We start from the raw sequence: 20,222 nt of genomic DNA, 5'->3' as shown, positions 1-20,222 counted from the left end.
GCATCCATAAGAAAAAATTATAATAATTTTCATATATTGCCGAGTGTGACAGGGTCACGGATGTGAGTATCTAGTCTTATAGAGTTCTTAAAATCTGAATCATTCATTGATAAGTAAATAGTTTAGAGTTTATTATGTTATCAATATTTAAACTAAAATTTATTATTTTAGCATCTATTTGAAGTTGTTAATAATGTAACGAAATCTAAATGACTCGTTTGTTAATGAATGATCAAGATTATAAAATTTTTATAATAGAGTTACCCTTGAAATTTTAGAGATATCAATCCAAGGTAATTTTATATAAATAGTTCATCTATAAGAGCATTTCAGGCCAAAAAAAAATGTATTTGAATTTTTTTTATAGTGAGCAAGGATCTAAGACTAGTTAAGTAGTCAGGTTAGCCAAACTATAATAGTTCAATTTATGATTGCATATCTTCGATTCAATTTTTTGAGGATATTTATCTCCAACACACACTGCAAAGGAAACTTCTATGCTAACCTTTTGGCAAAGGCAAGGAATTTCTCTATGGAACATTTTTTGTTGTATTTTGATCCTCCTACGTGTCTTGTAAGCCAAATTTGGGCTATATTTGGACCATTTTGTGCCCCATATGGCAATGATTACGGTTGATGTCATTTCAACACAACACATAATAAATAAATGTCTTAATTACTATTTTATGATTGATGATGCATCAATCTATACTCCCTAATGTCACTCTTTTTTAGATATGCCAAGTATAATGTTGCATTATAAAATTACATGCACACAGTACATACTCATAACCCTAGCTTACTTCTAGGAATAATATTTCTTGTGAACCAACTGTGACAATTGTTTCAAAGGGAGTACCATTCTAGGCGTGAGTTGTGACTGGCACCAGTAACTGCCAAGTTTGGGAGGTGATAAGATTTCGATTGGCTCTGCATTTATCTGGGAATATTTAGCTTAATTGTTTATATATCACTTTTTTTTAGGTCCAAATTTACTTTTATCCACTTTTAACAAATTAGCAAATAAACTAACCTAAACGCACACTTAAAAGAAAAAAAAAAGGGCAAGTATCAACACCATCTTAGTATATAATTGCCTATATTACCAATTAGTCACTATTTCCTTGCAATGAGAAATCCATCTTATGCAACTTACAGAGTTTGTAAAGACCAAACAAGATTTCAAGATTTCATCTCAAGCATAGATTTGATAGCATCATCATGACCAATGAATGTTCATATGGTGTGAATTATGAAACCATTTCCTCCCCTTTTGAATTCTAAAGTCCCAGATGTAAAGATGGTATTTAAAATGTTCTATGTAAATTCCTTTATAAACAGTAATCACTAACCCACCCTTGATATTACATAACTGCAAACAAATTGAGTCAAAATCTTGCACTGAGACTCTGAGAGTACCAAATGGGATGTTTAATTCTATTAAAGGAAACGAAGAAGAAAATTTCTAATCTCATCAATATAAGGAGACCGAGTAGGAATTATATGACCAGAGTCGTGTTCAATTATCACAGAGCATCCATCATCAAATAAAGAAGCAAGGTCCCTGCTAGCTAGGTTTGCAATCTGCCTGTCTTTGCCACGGTCACTACCAAAAATGTGAAGTGAAGGGCAGTTGATCGCTTGACATTCAAACTCTGCCAATTTAATAGCAAACCCAGAACACAAAATCACAAATCTAAAATCCATTTCACTTTTGAGCCTCTCTTGTTGTGCAGAGACTAAGGCAGCCATTGCTGCACCCTGAGAAAATCCCAGAATCCCATCAAATGGCCCTTTCTGAGAAAACACAGACTTTAAATATGCCAGAGATACATCAAAGCCATCAGTTTGCTGCAGGTACTGGAGAGGGTCAAATGAACCATTTGCTATTTTCCAATCAACTTCCCCACTTATATTGAAATCGGGGGCTACTAACCATGCAAACTTTTTCCTGCAATTCTCGGATGGTGGAGGATGTGTTTGCTGTAATGAAGATGATGCACACTCTCCATGTGACTCTCTGATGCAGGGCTGGTAAATGAAGGGTAACTCATGAGGTGCATCAACAAAAACAAGCTCAACAATGTTTTTGAGTTTTTTGGCTAATGATGCAGTCCTTCCTTTGAAACTGGAGGCATTCTGCCGAAACCCATGCAGGCATAAGATTCTTAGTTTTCTTGGAGATTCATTACCTGTAAAATTGCATTTATTAGGGTGTCAGAAACAATAAAAATGTGGGAAAACAGGAAATACTTGTAGAGATTAGCTGTCCAAAAAAAAAAAACAAAACTTTAGGAAGGTTAATAGATTTGGCCATATGTACGTGCAGTCTGTGTACGCATGTATGGTGTTTAACTACCAGCCACAGAATCAGTAATTTTAATCAATTTACTCTTGATAGAAGGGAAAGCAAGGTCATTTGAAGTGATTTAGATTACAGACCTTACCATGGCTCCAAGGCAGTTGAGGTGAGAGTTTGGTATCCAAGGAAACCAGTTTATGCTCTTCTTGTATTTTGCCATTTTCGAGTGATGGAACTAACTGAACACCCTTACCATATTTCTGACATAACTCACAAATGTATAGAGCACCCTCCATCTGTGGACCATGATAACAACAAATTCAGAAGCAAAAGTACAAGATATGGAGCTCAACTTTAACTATTTGACTGATTGTTCAGATAGGCTTTAGTGGGGAAAAGGGATAATTTTTTTTTTACAAAAAAAGACTATCACCTAAAGGCCAAAAATAAATAATTCAATCTCAATTCACACCAGTTTCATCTAAAACAAGTCAAAGTTAGATCTAAAATCGCTCAGCCAATTTCAAATAATGAATAGGATTATTTGTGTGTACCCTGCAACTATCACAGACCAAAACAAGCATCCTACAATGGATGCATCTGCAGCGTGAAGAATAATCATCAAATGAGGAGCCACAAAGAAGGCAGGTACCAATGATATTTGGATCTGAGCTCCCAACTGATATCCTACCAGACAGGGAAAAAAAAGGTACAAATTACTACTTCAAAATTTGCAACATCATACTGCTGTTTTCACCAGATCTCAGAACATTAATCGCATACACATGAAGAAAGCATATTTGCAATAAAGGGTAAAGTAGACATGCCATTTGCTCTCTTCCTCTCTTTCTTTCTTTCTTTCTTTCTTTTTTTTTTCTTTTTTTTTTTTTTTTCCTTTTTACTTGGTAAATTTACTAGCACACTCAAGGGAACATACAATTTACTTTTTGTAATTCTTAAAATTGGATAAATTGATCAAAAAGGGGTTGTAGATAACAGGGATCCTAAAGGAAGAAGGGAAAAAAAAGGAAATTAAAAATCAGATCCCAAAAGTTGAAAAACAACAGTGATATCTATGGAAGAATACCAGGTCAGCATGTCATTTATCAAAGAAAATTTTCAAACTGCTTACAACAAAGACTTCCCACGGATCTAAATGTGTTGTTTCAAATGCTCAATGCACAGTCAGGCCTGCAAAAAGGTAAGACCTGTGATCCTTTTTGAAGTGCAAGTTTTCTCAATGGGAAAAAGAAAGGGAAAACCACTTCTTAGGTAAGCAAACATAGGATTCTCAAAAGAACCTAGAAACCAAAGGAAAATCTTCTCGTACACTGTGAAGCAAATAGGCGTGCCGAAAATATAACACTATTGCCATTTGCCAATTCAAAATGTCTGTCCCATATGCCAGTCTTTAGATGATAATAAGATAATAGTACCTGTAAAATAATTAGAGGCATTGAGAGATTAAGACATCATACCGATGGTCAAAAACAAAGTTCTTTCCTTTGAAAAAACCACCATCTGGAAATTGTTCCAAATAACGCTGTATCCCGCCATATAACTGCAATAAATTCCACACCACCATGAAATATAATCACTATCATCATCAACAAGAACCATGTCCTTATGCCATATTACCAAGGTGAGTACGTTTTTCTATTAAAACATGCCAAATATTTTTGCAAATAACAACTGTTTAGAAGAAAGTTTAGAAGAAATAGGTATAACTTCGAACTTGGTATCATCTTTAGAGTCCTAGTAGATCTCCCTAGTTCAAACATGTCATATCACATAACATTATACAATATGACAGCCAAACAACAAAACTGCTGACATAAACATTTTTTTTTTTGATAAGTAAGAAGAAAATATTATTAATAAAAGAAAAGTAAGAAAAATACAAGGAGTTCACGGTAGTGAACAAAGGAAAAAAGAAACAAAAAGATAGAAGTAGCCCCTAATCTATTCAAAAAGACGAAAGAAAATCCATAAGGGTAGAGCAATCCAAGAAACCCCAACAACGAGACCAATCAAAGAGGGTCCATTGGCAAAGCTCTAATAACTGAACCACAGTCTTCCCATCATCCTCAAAAGACTGTCGATTCTGTTCGGTCCAAATGGTTCACAATAAACAGTCTGAAACTAAATTCCAAATATTAGAACTATGCTTCCCAAGCCAATTATACCAACAAAATAATAAGTCCACCACTGAACCTGGCATGTCCCAATCGATCCCAAACAGTCGAAGCATATACATCCACAAAGAATGAGCTATTGGACAAAAAAGTAACAAGTGATCCACAAATTCCACATTACAACAGCATATACAACAACGATTCACCAAACGGTGACTACGAAGCATAAGGTTATCCAAGGTAAAAATCTGACCATGAGTTGCTATCCACGTGAAAAAAGTCACCCTTTTAGGAACCTTAGCTTTCCAAATGCCCTTCCAAGGGAAAGTGGAAGAAACTGCATTTCGAATCTTATGATAAAAAGACCAAATATCGAACTTCCCACTTCCATTAAAATCCCAACAGAGCCTGTCACACCCTCCGCCCCTAGGGATTCGGGTTTGGATGAAATGAAGTAGGGACTAGGAAGCCGCTAACTCCCAATCATTGAATTCACTATAAAATCTTAAACTCCACACTGGAGGGCTTAACACTTCAGAAATACAAGCTTCCTTATTGGCTGAGCACAAAAATAACTGAGGATAAAGAATTTTAAGAGAAAAATCCCCAGTCCACTTATCATGCCTTAAAGAATGCGAGAACCATCCCCTACCACAAAAGAGAAATGCTTAGCGAAAGTATCCCACCCTTCACTAATACTCCGCCATAACCAACAACCATGAGCCCCTCTACTAGCTCTAGTGCACCAACCCCCTTTTCCCTCCCCATATTTCATGGCTATGACCCTTTGCCACAGATGAGTGGCTTCATGGCCAAACCTCCAGAGCCATTTACCAAGTAGGGCCTGATTAAAAGACGCCAAATTCTGAATTCCCAACCCACCCAACTCACGCGGTAGGCAAACCTTTTCCCAAGCCACCAAAGGATATTTGAAACACTCAACTGACAAACCCCACAAGAAGTTCCTTTGAATGCGTTACAATCTAGTAGCCACAGCTTTAGGGATAGTAAAAAGGGAAAGGTAATAAGTCGGAAGGCTTGAAAGGGTACTTTTCAGCCATAAACATGGCAATGCAGTCATTCCTTGTCTATGGTAACTTAAATACCTTAAGCCATATACAAATCATTGCAAAGATGATAACCAAAAAAAACAAAACCCAAATTTAGTGAGGTTGTCAAATAAGCTTATTATAGCTAATAGTTCAGAAACAATTTTCAAAGAAATCAACAGAAACAGCCACAATTTTTTTTTTTTTTTATAAAAAGATTCACTTAGGGGAGAAATTTCCTCTACAGGAGCTAACCTGAAACACATTCTCAAACCCAGCACCTTTAGACCTAATATATGCTGAAGCCATCTCACACCTAATCCCTCCAGTGCAGTACCTATAACATAAACAACAAATGGAGATTAAGAGTCAAAATGATATACAAATTGCAAAATTAGAGGGAAAAAAAATGTTTCAGATGAAGTTTGGACAACATACAAGGAAAGTGCATAAAGGAGAAATGTTTTTTTTTCATACTGTCCCTTGTTATTACCATTCTGAGCAAGGTGCTTTAGCAAAACTAGATTAGTATTCTGGCTTCAAATGCAAACAAAAAGGTTCTTTAATGAACAGCATCATTAGCCGTTTCTCAAAAAGCTACAATCTCATGGATTAAATCAAAGAATATTTACTTATCAAAAACATATTTAAAAGAACTTATCAAAAAGAATATAAATAATTATAACAAATCTAGAAAATACAAGCAAGAAACCTAAAAGGCTAAAACAATACCAGGAAACACAAGCACACTGAGGAAAGAAAAACTTGGCTGTAGTGCAATTCTAGGAAATAAACAGGCTCCACACGTAGCTATAGATAAGACACACATGCATCATGTTTTCCCATTTTAAGTTTCCAATTCAGGCTGAAGTTCAAGTTAAATCATTCAGCAATGGAAAAAGCAATATGTGTCAACACAATTTGCATCACAAGAAAACAAGTATGAAAAAAAATTTAAACAGCTAAGTGAACCAAAGACAGTTCTCAAAGCACCAGTTACAAAATAAAATTTCAAATTCAATCATACAACTATGTAGCTCCAGCTGTGCAGTATGATAAATAAAAGGAAATATCAGGAGCCATCTTTGGTTCCAAAGGGGCACTCACATAAGAACACGTTTCCCTTTTAATTGCTCAGACTTATCATCTATCCACGAGGGCAGATCACTATACTGCCTAATTCCTGGATCCAAAGTTTCCACATTTGGCACATGGAACTTCCCAATTCTTGTCTCATATAAATTCCTTGCATCCAATAGAACAAGGTCTTCATTGCATGTTGGGCTATCTTTCTCTAAAAGTGGTCCTAGCAAATTTTTCATAAACAGCAGGTGACCATCAATACCCAATTAGTTCCTCTAAAACAGTGCATCAAGTCTCAACAAATTAAGCAAAAGAATAACTTATCATGTTATTACTTATAAGTAGGAAAGAAAACACTTACCAGTGCCCTGAAGAGCAGAATGAAACTCAGCTGCAGAGAGATGCCTCCCAGCATTTGAAATTTCAGGTGACTTCAACAGAGGGTCAGAACTAAGAGTAACCAACTCCTGAGAATAAGGAAAAGTAGGATTATACTGAAAACCCAAAATCACGATTAACAATATGTCAAGATACTCAAAATACTAACAGAATTTTTTTTTTTTTGGACTGGAACCAGGTGTCCAGGACTTTGTCCCGACTAATCCTAGGAGTGCACAGGCCCTCAGCAATGAGTAAAATACTAACAGAAATAAATAAATGAAACCCTGAAAATCCAAATATTCATGACATTATATTAAAAATTATATTTATGGGAACTATATCATTCTCAGCCAAAGGTATTGGAGACAAATCCATCCAATTCAAACTATGTTGAACTGCAGGAAAAACCATAATCTCCAGTAAGTGTGCAACAACACCACTTTTGGGTGTCTTGTACACGCAAAAGTTTTGTATGCGCCAAGCGCGTATGCCCTTTGTCTCACTGACAGGGCGCCCACCTATCAGTGAGACTAAGGTCTCATGTGCCCTGCGCATGAGATACCTTCTCCTTGTACACATGACCTTTTCCTCTGTCCGATTATTAAGAAGAAGAAAGTATCATAGGCACATTAACATTTCACAATAGAAATGAAAGGATCTTTTTGTTATCAATTCTGAACTTTCAAATTTTGTCTGTCTGTGAAAGGAATATTGAAGCAAATTGCACAATTAATGCATTACTCCTCTCCCCTCCCTCCCCTCCTTTATTCCCTCTTTTCCAAAAATCAAAAACCTAACAATGATTCTATAAGAAAATTTAAGGAAGTGCACATACTGCAATATCAAACCCCAACAGCAAGCAAAATTTCTACCTATGCAAGTAGAAGCATGCATGCCATATCCTAAGCAAAAATCTCTCTAATATCCCATGACATAATAGAGATAAAAATTAATACTCTTAAACTTATTAAAAACAAACAAACAAACTCAAATTAAGATAAATTAATCAAAGCTAAAACATTTCAAAAACCACAAACTATGAAAAATAATTTTGCACATACAAATTTTCTATTTTTTCTTTTGTAACAAGAAATTTTATAGAGGAGAAACCTAAGAAGACACTTCTGCTGCCTGCATGCGTGTCCTCGTTATGTTCAAAGAAATTCCTTTAATCTTAGATATGTTTTTAAAGATTTTGATAGTTGCTAGTTATTTTGAAAAGTGAAAACTTATAAATAACCATAAAATATATCTAAAAGTACACATTATTTAAGAGTGATACTAAAGCTTAGTTGGTAACAGGTAAGTTATTACTGGTTCTAATTTACCCACAACTAACATCACTTCCATACCCACCAATACCAATTGTTGTGAATATAGCATTACTCAAGAATTTACATGTGCCAATTGTCTCGTGTCGTATATCGTGCCCGTGTCAGTATCCGTGTCCGTGCTCAAACTATTACAAAGGTGAAACCAAAGACAATTACCTTAACTATTCGTATTGAAAGAGAAGTGAATCCACATTCCTTAGCAACCTTATCATCTACCGGGTTATCACAAGTTGCGAGCTTGAAATCAGTCCCTTCGAACAAAGCATTCGATTTCACAGCAGCAATGTGTTTCTCCAACGACGATAGCTTCCCACCAACCTGTTCAAATTTCAAACACCAATCTTTATCAGCATTACTGAAAATTCATACATAGAAAATGTGAAGGGGGAGCGCAGGTACAGTACGTACAGTGACATTGACGCCGTGGGGAGAGAGGCGGACACGGCCGAGGAGAGAGAGGGATTTGCAGTTGGATTCGTAGAAGGAGAAGAGTGAGTCTAGGTCGGTGATCTGTGCGTACTTGTAGTAGAGGAGCACTCCGTATTGGTCTTCGTCTGCCATTGCTAGGGTTTTGTGGTTTTGCTTTCGAGGGTTTGGGTTTGCAGAGAGATTGGGGTTTTGGCTTTTTATTGTTTTCTTTATTTATTCATAGAGTGGAGCTATGGAGAGAGAGAGAGGGAGAGAGAGAAGGACTAGTTTGGTTCTCGATTTTTTTCAAAAATAAGTTCGGTTCTCGATTTTTTTGGTTTTAGGGGTTTTTATCAGACCAAATTAAGGTCTAGTTTTTGATTGAATTAATTGGGGTATTTCAAACTCAGTCCATTTTATAGTTCGGATTTTATTTTTTAAATTTATCAGGGTAGGACTGGCAACTGACATGTTTTATTTATTTATTTTTTTTTATCTGAGTGACATGTTTAATTTTAAGTAACATGACAGTCTATACACCTTAGAAAAGATTTGAAATAAAAAGGATATTTTGTTAAGATATGAATGATGTTAGGGATAGTTTTAAAAAAAGTTTTTTCTTAAACTGATATGTAAATATTTTTTAATATATATAAGTACCTTAGCACATAAGATTGTGATATGAATTTAAATTTTTTAGCTAGATAAAAGTATATATTATAAAATTCTCAAATCGCTATCTCTTTTTTTAATAATAATAATAGTAATTGCTATCCATTTTACCATAAAAAGTTCACAAAATGACAAAATAATTATTCTATTAATGAATTTAATTTAATAATGTATTTTTTTGTATTTAAAAATTATTAATGCATTAATGAATTTTAGATTCTACCAACAAAAGAATTAGAAGTATTTATTTTTATGTTTTAATCTGAATAATCTTTATTCATATTCATCAAAGAATTACAGAGATTAAAATACTTAAAAATACATTATTTAATTACAATATATACCATTCCTTTAAAAATTGTAGAAGTGCTATATAATAATTTTTTTTCACAGTTTGATGTAATCATTTGTTTTCTATTGTCAAATTTGACCACAGAAATGAGTACAAATCATATCTCCTTTTATCCTATAACGATCAAAGTCAATTACAAGTTAAATAAGTCAATTTGTAAAAAGAATTTCATGAAAAATCAGTCAACCTCCTTCACTCCCTTTTTTCTTTTTCTTTTTCCCCCCTGCAGTTTTCAGCTTATGAATGTTTTAATCTCAGTATTGTGAGTAAAGCTAAATGGTTAACATTTAAACATGTTAAAACTATTGGAATGAATCAATGGCCCTATAATCCAGTGCTACTTTCCCTCTCATTCAAAGATGTTAAATTAATGGAATTGGGGACTCTTTCACCGATTGTCTGAAAAGGGTGTAAAACATAGAATAAAATGAATTTTTAAAAAACAATTTTTTTACTCTATTTCCCTCATTATTGTGGCGTTCAGTGAACTGAGCATATATTTATGTGCATTAAATAAAATGGTGATTCTTCTCATCAGAAAAGTAACTAGAAAGTCCATAGTTCCTAAATTTTCACTTTCCAGCAAATTTCTGAGGGGCATTGAAAGCTGCTATAAGAGAGAGATACTGGGATATAATGGCAGCCAGGCAAAATCCAAGTTTTTGTGCTGCATTACTTCCAATCAAAAAGTCTCACTGTCTCATATTTAATATTTTCCAGTCCAAGCAGACTGACTCTACTACCAATTACCAGTTGCATAGAAATCACTAATCCAAGAATCACAAGCACAGCCACAGAAACTAAGAAGCAGAAAGCTTAAGCTGATTTCAAGTAAATGCAACCACAATAATAACTTTTTACCTATTGATCATAAAAATATAAATCAAGACAGAAAGCCGCAAGTTGAATCTTTAACACTTGTACCAAATTTCATAGACAATTAATTGCCTATGTGCCAGAACAAAAACCCTGACCCTTGGCAATAGGGGAAAATGAGAATGAGTTTGAAAATAAACCAAAATAGGGAAAGTAAGGAAACCCTACAAAGCTAGAAACCAGAATCCTAAACTGCCAATTTACCCAAATTTAAAACCTCCAGGGGGAAGGTTGGGCTGGTTTGTTCCGAAATTAAATTCCTGTTGATTTGCATTCCCATTCTCCTGGAGTGTCTGCTCTTCCTCATCTTCCTCGGCCCAATATCTCTCCAAGATCTTCACGGCCTTCTCATAAATCTCATTGTTGTCATGGGACTGTAGATTCTCTATCTTATCCAAACCCTCACATTCATCAATCATTTGTGCATAGAGGTTGACTCCGTTATTCAGTCCCATGTCTTTATCAGCCTCACCCACCTTCAGAATGTTCTCAAGCCCTTCTAGGCACACTGTCACAATCCTTGGGTCTGGACAGATTAGAAGATCACATAGCGGCTTAATGCAACCTTGGGCCACCAGGAATCTACAAGAACATTGATCGCACGTGTAAGTCCAAGGCTTCATCTGATGCATTATATTGTTAAAAAGACAGAATTTTCCTCCAAACTACTGGAGCTCAAATGACTAACCACATATACTTTAGTCACATTCCCTATTAAAAAGTCATGTGACTTGTGTAGATAACTTAATGACCCATCCAAATAAAATTCACATGGATAATCATTTGAACAACTACAATAGGTTGAAGGAGATTCCTTCAACCTGATGGGAAAGTATATAAAGTGAATCAGCCCACAAAGGCATCAGCAACCCATGTATCTAGCAATCTGTGCAAGTTATAGGCGAGCATATCTAAGCTAGAAAGCAAAGGTAAAGAAGAAAAGCCATTGTAAGAGTAAGGCATACTGAATCTGCTCATGAGATCCTCCAGAGGTGGCATTTGATACAGCCCATGCAGCCTCCTTCTTGATGTCAAACTCAGCATGTTGGAGAAGATGTACAAGAGGGAGAATGATATTGGCCTCAACAACAGCCTGTAACACAGAATTATAACAGATAATATTTCCAGGGAGCTCATCAACTAAAATTCATAAAGCCTTGATTATCTGTGAGCAAGTCATTTACTAGAAAAAGAAAAGGCTTCATTTGCTATCTAGAGTCAATGTTACTATATGATTGGCACCTTGTACTTTAAACATTAAATTCATCTAGCACTTTAGCAGCCCTGTGAAGAACCAAATGCAAGTTGTATTAAAACTAGTTGTCCATTCAATGAGAAGCACATGCAAGCCCACAACTGTCCTTGTGAAGAACCAAATGCAAGTTGTATTAAAACTAGTTGTCTATTCAATGAGAAGCACAAGCAAGCCCACAACTGTCAGTATTTATAGCCTATCCACAGCAGGTTTTGTAGAAGGATTAATTTCCCAACAACAAATATCTCTTAGGCTCCGCTTGGAAGGAGGGAATAGAATGGAATGGAAAGGAATAAAAAGAATAATTTTAAAATATTCTTCCCTTCTCTTGTTTGGGAGTTTTAATGGAGGGAATGGAAAGTTCATTCCCTTGTTTGGGAGTTTAAGTGAGAGGGAATGGAATGGATAGGAGGGAACACTCATTCCTCTCTATTCCCTTAAAACCTCAAATTTTCATTCCCCCCCGAAATTGGGAGGAATGGGAGGGAATGGAATTAGATTTAATAATTTTTTTACTAGAACTCCCAAAATACCCCTATATATTCAACATTTTATTTTAAAATAGGGGTCTAATAGTAATATTGTCATAAAATGATTTCATTCCATTCTCTCCATGTTGCTCCCAAACAGGATTACTTACATCCCATTCCTTTCCATTCCTTTATTTTAAAAGATCCAATCAAGGTTACTTAATTCCATTCCATTCCATTCTTTTCCATTCCTTTCCCTTATTTAAGGGAAATCAATTCAAGTGAACAAGAAGGTTCAAATGCAAATTTGTATTCATCTAAAAAAATGAAAACCAAAGGGTTTACGTACAAAATACTATGTTGTGTGTGGTTCTTCCACTATCTTTGTGGAAATCCAGAATTACCCAGACATACCCCTCCAATAGGGAGGGAGGTGCCTATTGGCGCCAATAAGCAAATTATTTTTTTTAACAAGTAATCTTCCACTATCTTTATGGAAATCCAGAATTTCCAAAAACCAAGAAGCAATAAAGGACAAGGAAAAATGACTCAAGACAAGCACATTTGATGAAGCAATTGCTAACACCCTTCCCCCCCACCCCCACCCCCCCCAACCCAAAAAAAAAAATAATAATAATAATAATAATTATCAAGTAATGGTTACAGGGAACATTTTTAATTAGCACTATTTCAACCAAGTACACCATACCATCCCTTTTTCTTTGCTAATGATAATTGAACTCTGTCATGCAATCCAAAGACTCTAGTACTTTGTGGATTTCTGGGGTGCTATAAATAAGTTTTAACACGTGGAAGAATTGAAGAATCTTGATGTTAAATCATATAGAAAGTGAACCACATACCTGTATTTGACCTTTATTCCCAGCAGTGATATTTGAGATCGTCCAACAAGCTTCTTTCTTGATGCTTTTTTTGTGATTTTGTGTGAGAAGTTGATAGAGACAAGAGAGCACTTGGTTGTCAATTACAAACTGGAAAATACATAGCAAAGTTACTTTTTTGCCATGTATAGGGAAGAAACACAGCACTTTCATTCAAAATGTATACATGAGAGAGAGAGGGGGGGCAATATGGCTTGTTTACTAATTAATGTAGTCTTCTAATACATGCTTATCACAGAAAATTTTTATTTTCTTGCTTATCCTAGTTCAACAACAGGAATCAGAAATACAGCTTGGCAGTAAATTGTACTAAAGTAACTATTCTGTAGCCCCTAACTAATTCACACCAAACAAGTAAACATGGGTACACGAAATTTAAGATAAGCCAAAGGCAATACAAAAAGAAGATAATCAAGCTCAGTACGCAATACAATAAAACTCCAACAGTTTAAGCAATAAACCTCAACATATGAACAACATGGTAAGAATTTTAAACAGGCATACAAATTATTATCGATACCTGAGTCTGTGCATCATCACCCGTAACAATGTTTCCCACAGTCCGAAGTGCAGGTATAAGAACTGTAGGTGAAGGATGACTTGAAAATGAAAATTTTGTCAGTAACAGACTCATACAACAATATTAAAGAGGTTTGTAGAGAGCATTAGAACTTACAGCAGAAGCTCCACAAGGCGTGGACAGACACCTGCTTCAATAACAGCCTGAATTTTATCATTCGTGCCATCTGAAAGATAAGACAGGGCCCAGCAAGCATCTGTAAGAACTTCTTCATCATTCATGTATATAAGTTGCCGGAGGACAGGTAAGGCAGCTCTGACCTGACATGAACCAAAGAATGTTTTTACAACCACCATTATTTTTCAGCATAAATGTCGGTAGAAAAAGATTCAAGTTGACATTCATAATCTAACATACTCTGCATGGTCTAAATGATTAACAAGTGAAATTCCGTGGATCACTTCTCACCTGCTCAAATGGCGTTGGTGGCTTGCCACGACAGAAGTTAGATAAAGTCCATGTAGCATTCCTCAGCATGGACAATTTTGAATGTTCATTTAACTGCGATAGTAGTGGCACAAGTGCACCTTGACCAATAACAAGATCCCTACAAGTTGGAGAATCACCAGCAACATTACCTAAAGCCCACACTGCCTGTTCAAGACAAAAGACCGTGAGAATTGTAAACATAGTAAGAAACACATCTAAGAAGATAACATAACAAGTGGGAAAATAATTAAGCTCTCCGAATAACTCTGAAATTTAGAATAAGGCCAGCACAATCAAACAAGAGTACAGAAAAATTCAGAGGGAGAGGGGGCCAGAATGATTTTGACTGGGAGAAAAGCACTGGATTTAGAACACAAAAAAGCCTAAAGAGATGTCAAGCAAAGGACTTCCAGATTTATATACAATAAAAGAAGTGAACCAACCTGCTCCCTAACATCATCACTGGCAGAGCTAAGAAGTTGCACAAACATGGGAACAGCACCTTGTTCAATGACAACTCGTGTATGCTCTGATGTTCCGGATGCGACATTGGTCAATGCCCAAGCAGCTTCAAACTGCACACAAAAGAAAAGTCAGTCCCAGTATTACATTAGCATTTCTTACTGTAAAATTCATTTGCACATAAAATTAAGCTACAAAGAGTCCCTACTTGCAGTTGGGGCAGATCATGCCTTCCAAGAAACTCCACAAACCGAGGAACCACACCTGCCTTGATTACCTCATCAATTGGAGGGCTGCGCTCTGCACACAAATATACAGAATGCAAATCAACAGTCAAGAACATTCCAGGATTATTACCTAAAAGTAAATTGTTAGGAGATGCAGTCATACCTATCGATAATAACTTTCTAAACTGAGTGGTTGATTCCAATTGAGCAGTAGGATCATCAGACCATACTCCTTGTACCATCACAGGAATGCTTTCCAGCTGTTAAACAACCATAAAATGCCCAACAAATAAAATCAAACATCAACACCACAATATTAAAATCAAATGACACTAACTGTAACATTGAAACTTCAGTTTCCAAATAGATCACATCAATGGACATTATACTTCATCAAGAAAATTCAAACGATAAGGTAAGCTCATTCAATTGAATGTGCATGATACTCAGATCTAAGCTGCTCTTTTCTTTGGCACCCAAAAATCAAAATATGCTAAAGTTCAACACTCCATTTATTCTTCTTTCCCACATTCAAATTCAATAACCCCTCACAATTTTAAACAAGTGTGCGCACGCTCATGAGCGCATATTGAATAGTAAACAATATCAGATTGATATAAAGATTGATATAAAATTTGGTGGGCTGTTTATATATCAAAGAAGCCAAAGTTGTTTGTCTTTATCACAGTTGACTTGAAATTCAAGTTTCTCGTAACTCCAAACAGCAAGAAACCCAAGATTCAGATTACTAATCTTTATATATCTCAGCAACCAAGCATATAAAACAGGGGAGAAAAAAACCATCAAACAATACAACAAACCTATACTGAACCAAGCCGTTGTAACTTTTTTCCCTTCCAAACAATAAGATTCGAAATCCTAATCATACATTCCCTAATCAACCCAAATCCCACAAAAAGATTAAGAAATAAGAAAAACCCATCAATCAAATACCTAATACCACAAAGTTCATCAAACCAAAAACAAAAAACCCAGAAACAAAAATCTAAAATAACAAAAACCCATCAATCAAAACCCCCCAAAACCCCATAGATTCATAATTGAAATTTTCAAAAAAAAAATTAAATAATAAAAAAGTATTATTTTTTGTTAAAGAGTGATGGTAAAGTAAAAGTACCCGTTTTTCCAAAGCAGCGGCGGTTTGGGTGGCATCGAGAAGTTGCTGCATGGGCTGAGCCTGAAGGCCGAGAAGGCCTTCTCTCCGTTTCTTCAAAAGGTTATCTTCCCGTTTGTTCTTCCTGATCTCAACCAGATTGTCCTCTCTTCTTCTCCGAGCCTCGTCGGCGTCCACACCAGTCTTGTACGACTTCTTACGCACCTCGGCGCGAGTGCTGCTTGGACGGAGAGACATTGTTGGGGTTCGGAATTTGGGGTGAGGGAGATTGCTCTGTAGGTGTTCGAAAAAATGCCGCACAGAGACTGGAAAGAATAAAAGAGAGAGACAGAGGAGGGATTATATAAAAGGCGGGTTGGGTAACTTGTATTTTGGTGGTGAGTCTCTATTATTTTTTTGGGGGGAGTAAAAGGAATAAACTTGTGGGCTTGAGGCCTTAGGTTATGTTTGTACGTGTGGACAAAGGTATGGCATGGGGTTCAAAGTTCAGAGTTCAGACTTCATACTGGGGCTTCTTATAGTATGCAATATTCATTTCTTGGGTCATTCTTTGGCATACATTTTTTTTTTTTTTTTTCTAATGTACTTTACCTATTTAATCTTAACATTCTATATATTATTATAAAAAATTAAAAAATAAATAAAAAGATGATATCTAACCTTAACTGTTAAGATTAGATAGGTATGACACATACCCAAAAATAAAAAGTATATACTGTAGAATTCTCCCCATTGATAATGGCTCAGAATGTGGTTCATATTGGGACTCCCTAAAGAAGGCAATGCACATGCAATACTCATTTCATAGGTCAATTTTATGGTATACACTTTCTTTTTTTTGGATATCTACGTCACCTACCTAATTTTAACATTTCCTATAAAATTATAAAAATATATATTGAATAATAAAATACAAGGTAATGCCGAAATTAACGGTTTAGATTAGGTAGGTATAATGTATACCAAAAAAATAATGTATGATGCATAGTTTTGTTCATTTCATATATATCTAAGACTCAATACACGTAAGCCTATCTTGTATATGTGTACGCACGTGAGACTCATACATGTTACCTTGTTTATATGTATATACGTGAGACTTAGACATGTGGACCTCATATATCCTAGGGATGTTAAGTGGTGCAATTGACCAGTTTTTATTTGGAGATATGACGGGCAACATTGACATGGTGACCAAGTTGGGGGTTCCTTAGGGTTTGTGTCAAAATTGTCGATTTTTTAGGCTAACTATCACCCGCCAATCCCTCCCCTCTCTGTTAAACCACTTAAGCCAATGCTATTAGAAGCCGCCATTGCTAATCAGTTGGATTGTGTTTTAATTAGTTTTGTTAGCACCAATACATATGATCTTACTCTCATACATCATCTATTCATGAGATATCACCTTCTTCAAGGATGATTGCTAATCTTATAAATAGTCATATAAAGTCAAATAAATTAGAAATAAGATCCTCTTCAATATTTAGTTATATATGAGACACGTTACATTCATTTGATTTTGTGTGGTTTACATGGATTTTATTTTTAAACCATTAACATTTTTAAGTGAAGCATAAATTATATATAGCTAAAAATTAGAGGAAATTGGAGAATTTAAATGAAAGGGGATCATTTGAAAAAATCAATTTGGTTTTAATTTTGAAGAAAATAAAAATTGATTCAAATTTACCCTTGCTCCCCATTAGCATTTTCAAAATCTGTCATACCCATTAAAGTGTGAGCAAGTCAAGTAGGTATAATACAAGACCAATAAGTTCAGAAAGAGGCACGATTTTATACGATTTTAGCAATTACTTTTGACAAGAAGTGGGGGCAAATGTAACATTGTCACATTGATATGATACATATTCAAAAAATTTAGAAATCAATTTAATATAATATCTAGGTTGTGAACGAAAATAAACGTCGACACTTGACACAATTCAATGACCAAAATAGACTAAATAGTAGAGCTTTTTTAATTAAAAAAAAAAATTTGTTATGTAATGTCACTTTCACCTTTATGAGGAAGGTAAATATTATATATATAAACAAAATTATATTACAAAATGTATTTTTTTGGTCAGAGTGAAATTTGGAATTCAATGAACAAATATATGATGATTTGGAGGACACACGTCACAATTAATCCATCATGTAAATGACATAGAGAAATGCAAATTGATATGATCCATGCATTGATATGATCCATGCATTGATATGATAGTTATTTCCTGCTTCGAGCAGGAAGATGATAATTATAGTTTTACAATAAATCGACTGACAATAGCACACTCTTATTTAATATAACAAGTGTACCTAAAAAAAAAATTAACGACATTTACAAATTTCAGTTAACATATATGAATTTAATCATGTTGAAGATGACCATTTTCATATTCCATTACATAAAGGCAAAATTAAATTGCCAATTCTCGTGAGTTGAATGTTATTACTCATAAAAAACAAGAACGAAGAATTTATTCGGTACATTTGAAGGTACTAGTTAGATGATTAGATGGTCTAATAGTTATCCAACAAAATAGAAAAAAAAAAATGGTAAATATGGAAGTGAAGTGTAAGTGTGTAGTCTAAATTTTGTAGGAGAAAGATTAAAAAAAAAAAAAAAACTTATGGACATGGAATTTTATTAGGCTAAATTAAGTAAATTAATAATTTTGTGTTAAAAACAAGTCTAACAACCTGTTAGATTCAAATAAAAGTACAAATTTTAATTAAAAAAACTCACTTTAAAGCGTATATATGTGTATCGTACGATATGTACAATTATAAGATATAATACACACATTGTATCATATGATTTATAAACACTTATGGTATGCTCTTACGATACAGATCTTTTTACACATGATACGATATGTATTGTGTATCATACAATATTGACAACTATCATGACAACAATTGAATTAGTCACAAATTTTTTATATCAATTATGGATCCTCAACAGATTAATCAAGTTTGGTCATATGTAATTTTTTTTTTCCATTCTATTTTTTTTAAGTCATATTTTGATATGCTCTTTTTACTACTTTTGTTAATGTTATTTTTGGTTTCTCCATTCCCTTTTTCATTCCATCAATTCAAATTAACTTGTTCTTTCTTATTGGTGCAATAGTTGTTCTTTTCATGATCAAACCATTTCAAACAACTCTCCCTCATCTTTTGATATGCATATTTATAACTGAATTTTTAATTTTAAATCCTATCTTGCATTTCCACTTATATAAAGGATGAACCAGCCCCACTAGTTGGGTCACTTATGCTTATTGGGCGTTAAGCCCACCAAATACTTCTGACAGAAATTCAGCCCACGATTTATCTTTAATGAATGGAGATCCATTATCTAAGCCCATGACAAAATCAAATATCAAGCTTTAGTGTGCGTTTGGATTGATGAAAGTTGCCAGCTTATTTTACTAGTCAACTTATTTTTACTACTATTTATGACCTCACTGCACTTTTTGGTACTATTCGTGGGTTTCACTGTACTATTTCAGTTAACTTTTACATTTATATACAGTACTTTCAGTAAAAAATTTTCAATTTCAGCAAAATAAGTGAATCCAAAACAGACTCTTAATGGAAACAAACGGCTTGGCAAATTCTTTTCCACAGTCCACATTCGAAGCATCCTTCATTTCACTGTAAATGTTGGATTTACTATGATGAGAGTAAGAACTTTCCATGTGAATATATCAAATAGAAGTTTGTTTTCTTCATCTTCTTTTTGTTTATTTATTTTTTTATACAAGATAAAATTCTATTTTAATCCAATCTAAGTGTATATGTGTGTGAAACTCCTTCTTAAAAACTTAAATTCTGACCCTTACCATCCACCTCACAAGATTTTTGTAGTAACCATCATACCAAAGGTGCACAGTGGTAAATAGAAGTTTGTCTTTCTTGATTTTCATAAACTTTATTAGATTTTCTTTTTCTCTTTTCCTTTCAAAGCTTTGTTTTGATTAAGAGAACCCAGGACACCCAAACTATTTGGCTGAATGGGTTTGGATTCTCCTCAATTACACAAGAGTTCTAAATACACTTCATTATAGTTGTTAGTAGTAGACGATACATATAAAATCAAATCATAAAAATATTATATTGTAAGTAGGTAACGACCGTGCGCATAAATCATACAACACATAA

At 34.6% G+C, this 20,222-nt stretch overlaps 2 protein-coding genes and 1 long non-coding RNA gene across 3 annotated transcripts; all 3 read right to left on the bottom strand.

The window, feature by feature from the left end:
• Nucleotides 1–1,188: 1,188 nt before the first annotated feature.
• LOC126716782 (rhodanese-like domain-containing protein 6) lies at nucleotides 1,189–9,059 on the bottom strand. Its single transcript, XM_050417765.1, has 9 exons — nucleotides 8,693–9,059; nucleotides 8,441–8,602; nucleotides 6,931–7,036; nucleotides 6,594–6,792; nucleotides 5,742–5,823; nucleotides 3,781–3,863; nucleotides 2,857–2,989; nucleotides 2,448–2,598; nucleotides 1,189–2,192 (listed from the first exon to the last, which is right to left on the bottom strand). Exons 1-9 carry the CDS (start codon nucleotides 8,843–8,845, stop codon nucleotides 1,441–1,443), a joined length of 1,821 nt encoding a protein of 606 aa, XP_050273722.1. The 5' UTR covers nucleotides 8,846–9,059; the 3' UTR covers nucleotides 1,189–1,440.
• LOC126716783 (uncharacterized) lies at nucleotides 3,178–3,774 on the bottom strand. The gene is made up of 2 exons (XR_007652282.1): nucleotides 3,633–3,774; nucleotides 3,178–3,493 (listed from the first exon to the last, which is right to left on the bottom strand). It is a non-coding gene; the product is annotated as an uncharacterized LOC126716783 (long non-coding RNA).
• A 1,493-nt stretch (nucleotides 9,060–10,552) lies between the features above and the next one.
• LOC126716781 (importin subunit alpha-4-like) lies at nucleotides 10,553–16,522 on the bottom strand. Its single transcript, XM_050417764.1, has 10 exons — nucleotides 16,056–16,522; nucleotides 15,081–15,177; nucleotides 14,899–14,990; nucleotides 14,672–14,803; nucleotides 14,208–14,393; nucleotides 13,896–14,059; nucleotides 13,740–13,818; nucleotides 13,181–13,309; nucleotides 11,558–11,685; nucleotides 10,553–11,174 (listed from the first exon to the last, which is right to left on the bottom strand). Exons 1-10 carry the CDS (start codon nucleotides 16,287–16,289, stop codon nucleotides 10,793–10,795), a joined length of 1,623 nt encoding a protein of 540 aa, XP_050273721.1. The 5' UTR covers nucleotides 16,290–16,522; the 3' UTR covers nucleotides 10,553–10,792.
• Between the last annotated feature and the right edge of the window lie 3,700 nt (nucleotides 16,523–20,222).

Source organism: Quercus robur, chromosome 3 (assembly GCF_932294415.1).
Source record: "Quercus robur chromosome 3, dhQueRobu3.1, whole genome shotgun sequence".
Taxonomy (NCBI): Eukaryota; Viridiplantae; Streptophyta; class Magnoliopsida; order Fagales; family Fagaceae; genus Quercus; species Quercus robur.
This window is presented reverse-complemented; position numbering and strand designations above follow the sequence as displayed.

Bases quoted from the DNA above. Each gene is read 5' to 3' on its own strand.
- LOC126716782 (XM_050417765.1), bottom strand. From the start codon at position 8,845: ATGGCAGACGAAGACCAATACGGAGTGCTCCTCTACTACAAGTACGCA. The intron at 2,599-2,856 runs GTACACACAAAT...CATGGTCCACAG, and splicing joins TGGTCTGTGATAGTTGCAGG to ATGGAGGGTGCTCTATACAT. The intron at 2,193-2,447 runs GTAAGGTCTGTA...GCAATTTTACAG, and splicing joins TCAACTGCCTTGGAGCCATG to GTAATGAATCTCCAAGAAAA.
- LOC126716781 (XM_050417764.1), bottom strand. From the start codon at position 16,289: ATGTCTCTCCGTCCAAGCAGCACTCGCGCCGAGGTGCGTAAGAAGTCG. The intron at 14,804-14,898 runs GTAGGGACTCTT...TTTTGTGTGCAG, and splicing joins ATGATCTGCCCCAACTGCAA to TTTGAAGCTGCTTGGGCATT. The intron at 11,686-13,180 runs GTATGTGGTTCA...TCTGTGTTACAG, and splicing joins GGAATAAAGGTCAAATACAG to GCTGTTGTTGAGGCCAATAT.